The following is a 6,346-nucleotide window of genomic DNA, read 5'->3' as shown; positions in this document are numbered from 1 at the left end:
ATGGACAAAGTGAAAGTAGAAAAAAGAGCTGGTCGAGCCAACCAAAGAGAAGATCGGAGGGAGGGAAGGAACGGCAGAAGAGATAACAAGAGGGAAGAGCAGAGAAATGACCGAGAAGAAAGGAGAGCAGACCGTGGGCCGGTTCAGATCGGTGATAAACAAACCGACGAAAGAAGGGAGGATAGATCGAGCTAGGTGGCATCAGGAGCCCCCATACTTACAATCTTAAGAGGACCTTGGCAGGAGTTTGTCAGAAAGGTGAAACCTCATGCCAGATTCGTAGGGATAGCAGAAGTGGTGAACAAGCAAGCAAAAAAGGAGCCCGTTATTAGTTTCTCCGATGAAGAAATGGAGAACATCAGCTGGCCCCACGATAATGCAGTGGTAATACAGGCTGTGATTGACAACCGATCCGTTCACTGGATCTTAGTTGACACTGGAGCATCGGTGGATATGATGTCCTATGAAGCCTTTTGACAGTTCGAGCTCAGGGATGACAGTCTCAAACTAGATGGAATGAACTTATATGGATTCTCGGGGGCGTCAGCCACAATAGAAGGAACCATCGAGATGACCTTAATAGCAAGAGACTACCCGAATGTAAAAACTATTAGGGTAATTTTTATGGTGGTGAAGGTCGTGTCGAATTTCAACATCATATTAGGCCACCATTGCTGAATGCCCTCGGAGTTATGGTATCCACGAAGCACCTGAAGATGAGGTTCCCAACAAAAAACGAGGTCGAAGAATGCCAAGCTAACCAAAAGAAGTCTAGAGAACGCTATGCAGCTTTTGTGAAGCTAACAAAGGGCAATTTTCGAGCAATGGCTTACAATATTGAAGTCTCTAACCAGAGGGATGAACTGATTGAATGGCGAGGAGAGCCAGTCGAAGAACTCACCTTGGTGCCGCTGGAAGACAGTTTTGACAGAAACGTTCAGATCGGCAGCCAGCTAGATTCGCCGCAAAAAAAGAAGCTGGTGAACTTTTTAAAAACAAATGCAGACGTTTTTGCATGGTCAGCAGCAGATATGCCTAGAATACCTCGCCACATCACCGAGCATAAATTATGGGTCGACCCAAACAGAAAACCTATGCAGCAAAAGTGGCAAAATTTTGCCCTTGAAAGGGTTACGGCAATTAAGGAAGAAGTGGAGAAGCTGAAGAGGTCAGGTTTCATCCGATCCATAGAATTCCCGACCTAGCTAGCAAATGTGGTCATGGTCCCCAAGGCCAACGAAAAATGGAGGATGTGCGTGGACTACACTGACTTGAACAAGGCCTGCCCAAAAGACAACTACCTTTTGCCTCGAATCGACCAACTTATCGATGCCACGGTAGGATATGAAATGTTGTCCTTTATGGACGCATACTCTGGTTATAACTAGATACAGATGAACGAGGACAATGAGTCGTATACCACATTCCGAATCGAGCAGGGGAACTTTTGCTATAGGGTCATGCCCTTTGGACAGAAGAACGCAGGAGCAACCTATCAGAGGATGGTTAATGTTGTATTTAAGGACCAGATCGGTAGAAATATGGAAGTTTACATTGACGACATGTTGGTCAAAAGTAGAAGAGTCGAGCATCATATTACCGACCTCGTCGAAGTTTTTCAGGTGCTAAGGAGGAACCGGATGAAGCTCAACCCTGTGAAATGCGCATTTGGGGTCGGCTCAGAAATTTTTTTTGACTACATGGTGTCGAAGCGGGGCATTGAATTCAACCCCTTAAAAATCAAAGCAATCAGAGAGATGCAACCCCCTCGAACAGTGAAAGAGGTACAGTGACTGACGGGAAGAATAGCCACTCTAAACAGGTTCATGTCCCGAGCCGGGGACAAATGTCACCCATTCTTCAAAGTTTTGAAAGGTTTGAGGAACCCACGAGACTTTAGCTAGACCGAAGAATGCCAGGAAGCTTTTGAGACATTGAAGAAATACTTGGAAAGCCCACTCTTTGGGTAGAGTGCGGTTACAAAAGGTGAGAGCGTACTAAGGCTCTGATACCAAAATAAAGAGAGAGGGGAAAAGAGAGGAAAATGAAGATAGAAGGGTAGAAGATAAGAGAGGGAGCGGAACAGAGTCTAAGGGGGAGAGAGTCTATATAAAGAGTAAAGAGAGAGGGGAAAAGAGAGGAAAATGAGGAAAATGAAGATAGAAAGGGTAGAAGATAAGAGAGGGAAAGTCTTTGGAATTATATTTTTTCCATCTATACCGTTTGGTATTTTTAGACTTAGATTTATGAGAACGATGATGAACTGGCTTGGTACTGAATTCAAATTCGTTATTGAGCAGATCTTTACACAGACCGGGGGAGATCTTGTGTTTAAGAGCTTTTGCTGCTCGGGCTTTAAGACAATGATCCAGAATATGCCTGAAAACAAAATTAATTATGTTTCCAAGTGTATCAGCGCTTTTGAAATTGTTGATAAAAGCTGGGTACGTAGAATGGCATAATTCATCCCAAGGTGGGGGTAACTTTGGGAAAAACTGGTCTTTCCAAAATGCAGATTTTGTGTTGTCTAACAGTTGGTAAAGGCTCATGTATTTTTTAGAAAAAGCTTCAAATTCAAAAAGATTGTTAAGCTTGATCTTAGCTAAATTAAAACTGACATCTTCTGCAAGTTTGTCAGGAGAATGAAAACCATAAAATTCACTTTTAATGATTTTCGTAAATTCAACCAAAATTTTTTCAAAATTTTTCTGGAGAATTAGCAGGTTGGTTTTAGCCAGTTTGCCGTCTTCAGTTTGGTCGAATTTTTTAATAAATTGCAGGACATCTCCTTGGAGTGAACTACTAAGGTATTCCAAAAAATTGTCTGCGGACCAAGTAGCCTTATTATTGGCAATGAGAATGGCGAAAGTTTGTGCCCATTCATTAATTGCTTTATCATAATCTTTAATGGCTATATTGGTAAGGTCTAAGTAGGTTCCACCGGAGGCTAACCCATACTTATGAAGGTCGTCCTTACGGGTATATAAACCCTTTGTTTCTGTGGCAAAAACAGTGTCGTGACCAAAAGTTTCGCGTTGACCGGTCTGAAGTTGGAAATCCTCATCCGTGTCTAGAGGGTCATTGTGTGCGTCCATCTTACGCTTGGAACTTTCACCAATAGTGGGGGTACTGTGGGGAAGGGTTCTGAGTTTGAGTCAGAAGAAGATGAATCGGAAGAGGATTCTTGGTGAACCATATCTTCGTCATCGGAAAAGAGAACAAAGTTGTGTGCGATAAAACTCGGTTGGTTGTCAACATAGAATTGTTACATCATCCTGAAGAGTCGGTCTTGGTCCGTTGGGTCAGTAGATGTTTTATAACGATCTTTCCAATGGTCCATGATCTCTTTTAGGTAAAGAAAATTATCTGAAACAGGTTGTTCGTATGAGGGATCTTTAGTACGAGTGCTAATAACTAAGAATGTTTCTCGGGGAGGGAGTTCAGGGGGTATGATCAGTTGGTTGTCAACCAGATCAGCAGTTGTCAACCAGATCAGCAGGTAGAGTGATTGTATTATCTAATTTTTTTGTAATTTTTTCTTGGTTATCTAAGGACATATCAATTAAAAAATTTAAAATGCCACTAATACTAAGATTATCTGGTAACGCATGTGTGCCATGTTCATAGGGTAAAGAGGGATCACCATAACAAGGGGGAGGGGAAGCCATAATAGTGATTGCAGATTAAAAAGATAATTTTCGAGGGCTAAACCCGTTCTATAGTATCGGTAGGACAAAGGTCCAAACACGTCCGGTTCTTCAAACCAGTGTTTCGCAGGACATCACCACCACTACAGAAAATGTGACCGTGGAAATTACAAAGATAAAAAACAATCTAAAAATTAAAACTTCGTACTTCACCACTCGTTAGCGGATAATCCGTCCTTGAGGGATAGTACCAGAAAAAGTGTGTGCATAGCAGGTGCTATTAATTAAAGAAAAAATCCGTCGCTGCACTCAAAGGGGGTAACCCTTATCGATCTACCAATTCTCAGGTAGACTTCTACTGTGATATGTCGTTGCCGGAGAAGGCAAGGTCAAAAAATATAAGAAAAATATAAGAAGAAACTTAGAAATAAATCTTCATATACCTTTACAAAGTTACAAATAGTTGGAGATGAGTTCTCCTCTTTCACTCTGCTGCAGATCGGAGAATAGAAACGACGATCGGAGGTCGATCCTTGGTACTATTCAACGTTCATTAGCAAATTCGATACTCTTTGGGTAGAGTGCAGTTATAAAAGGTGAGAGCGTACTAAAGCTTTGATACCAAAATAAAGAGAGAGGGGAAAAGAGAGGAAAATGAAGATAGAAAGGGTAGAAGATAAGAGAGGGAGCGGAAGAGAGTCTAAGGGGGAGAGAGTCTATCTAAAGAGAAGAGAGAAGCTTCTCTTATATAGAGGTCGGATCTCAAATTTTTTTTATAAAATTCAAATCTTTTGGTGACATGGGGGTGACGTCAGTGAATAGTGATGTAAGTAGTGACGTAGGGCGGCGATCACTGTTCATGGGTCCAAGTGACGTAAGCAGACGTCGGTTGGAGGGATCCACCAATGACGTGTCATCTGGGGCCCACTAACTAGTCGGATCCATTGTTGAGTTCATCCGAATCCATTTGAAAATCGGAGCGGACTAGAGAGAGATTTTCGACGGCCACTTGTTTAGCAAGGTCATGGGCAGCCATTTCTTCCAAGGCTTCTTCGACTTTGGCAAGGAGAGTAGCCGGGACATCTAACAGAGTGAGTGTCTGTAGATTTGAGGCTAACTCAAAGGAGGCGGTGGCAATTTCATCAGGGATCTTGTAATCCATAAGAAATTGGGTGACAAAGATTCGTCGATCGTTGGAGACAAGGTAACGGTACTTGGAGCATCCGTTGGGGAAGATGAGTGTCAATGCTTCTTTGTGTAGAGCAATGAGGGACTATTTGTACAGCTGATCAGCATGGATGAAGTGGTTGGCTATGGTAGCTGCTTCGGCTTCATCGGTGATGAGAGCCGATTCCTGAACTGTGTAACGGGACGCTGGTTGGAGGTGCCAAATCTGATATGGCTGGAAGAAGCGTTCTCTATGTTGCCATCCCAAAGTACTGGTAATGGTGAATTCGAGGCCACCTGAGAATCTCCATTGGCAGTAGCATGAACGACCATTGTTCTGATCATTATGGGCAATTGGTTGAGGACAGAGGTACAGTCGTTAGAGAAGACTAGTTGACCAACAAGCCTCATTCAACAGCAGCAATACTCCAGGGTTTGTGTCCAGGGTAAAAGATCAGTCGATGTTGTTGATGATGTGTTCTCATTATATTTTTGGGTATTCCAACATAAAGCCTTTGTAGCGCTGGTATTGTTCTTCATTACAATGACGTTGTATCATTGGGAAGATTTCTTTAGGAAGGACTTCTTGAGCCTTAAGGTATAAACAAATTTTTTTGATTTTAAAGAAGAGGGGATCTTTAAGATGATCTTCAATACATTCAGAAATCTGAAGAAAGCTTTGTACTTTTTCAGGGGAAGTGACATCGTCCCAATCAAGTTGTTTAATTGAGTTGAGTACAATGGTTTGTAAATTTAATTATTTTTGGTAAAAGAAACCAAGGGTTTTAGAAAAGGTGGTAAGAGTAGTTCGGAAGGGTTTCTTTTGTCTGGCTAACTGTGTCTTCCACAAAGTATTAATGTGATGATACCATTTGGTAGGTACACCATCATATTTAAAGAAATCAGTAGTGTTTGTCACTGACTGAGAGAAAGAAGATGGAGCAATAGCCGCTGGTAGTTATTGTACCACCGGGGAATAGCTGGGGTCATGTTCCAAAAATAGTAAGGATCCTGACTGTCCTGATTTTGACTATTTTTGGGGTAGAAATAGGGACTAAATGGTTGGTAGGGAGAAGGGGTGAATTCCGCTGTGGTGGCAGGAATTCGGGTGTAGCCAGAAGCATGCCTTTGGGTAGGAGATGCTGCTGTTGCTGTCTGGGGTTCTCGTATGAGGATACCTCCGGGATGAGGGGTAGGGAGTAAGCCTGGGGTGGCTTTTTTGCCAGTGTGATGTGCTGTCGCAAGCGCTTTACCTTTTCCTTTATCGGGAGGACGGCGCGGATTCATCTCTGCTAAGATAATCAGCAAGAAAATTGTCAGTGCCTTTAATATGTACAATTTCATATGAATATTGATTAATGGTGTTGTACCAATTAATACGACGAGAATTAGTTTCTCGTTGTTTTGTTTTGAGAAAATCTCTAACTGCTTGGTTATCAGTGCGAATAAGAAATTTCTCGGGGAGGAGGTAAATCCGAAATTATTGGATAGCATTAACGATTGCTAAGATTTCCTTTTCATATATCATATAA

The 6,346-nt window shown here is 42.2% G+C and overlaps 1 protein-coding gene across 1 annotated transcript; it reads left to right on the top strand.

The window, feature by feature from the left end:
• The first annotated feature begins 1,394 nt into the window (after positions 1–1,394).
• LOC122644780 lies at positions 1,395–5,115 on the top strand. Its single transcript, XM_043838163.1, has 3 exons — positions 1,395–1,622; positions 2,301–2,444; positions 4,933–5,115. Exons 1-3 carry the CDS (start codon positions 1,395–1,397, stop codon positions 5,113–5,115), a joined length of 555 nt encoding a protein of 184 aa, XP_043694098.1.
• The last annotated feature ends 1,231 nt before the right edge of the window (positions 5,116–6,346 follow it).

This window comes from Telopea speciosissima, chromosome 11 (assembly GCF_018873765.1).
Source record: "Telopea speciosissima isolate NSW1024214 ecotype Mountain lineage chromosome 11, Tspe_v1, whole genome shotgun sequence".
In the NCBI taxonomy this organism is placed as follows: Eukaryota; Viridiplantae; Streptophyta; class Magnoliopsida; order Proteales; family Proteaceae; genus Telopea; species Telopea speciosissima.
This window is presented reverse-complemented; position numbering and strand designations above follow the sequence as displayed.

Bases quoted from the DNA above. Each gene is read 5' to 3' on its own strand.
- LOC122644780 (XM_043838163.1), top strand. From the start codon at position 1,395: ATGAACGAGGACAATGAGTCGTATACCACATTCCGAATCGAGCAGGGG. The intron at 1,623-2,300 runs GTGCTAAGGAGG...GTTATTGAGCAG, and splicing joins ACCTCGTCGAAGTTTTTCAG to ATCTTTACACAGACCGGGGG. The intron at 2,445-4,932 runs GTACGTAGAATG...CTATTTGTACAG, and splicing joins AAATTGTTGATAAAAGCTGG to CTGATCAGCATGGATGAAGT.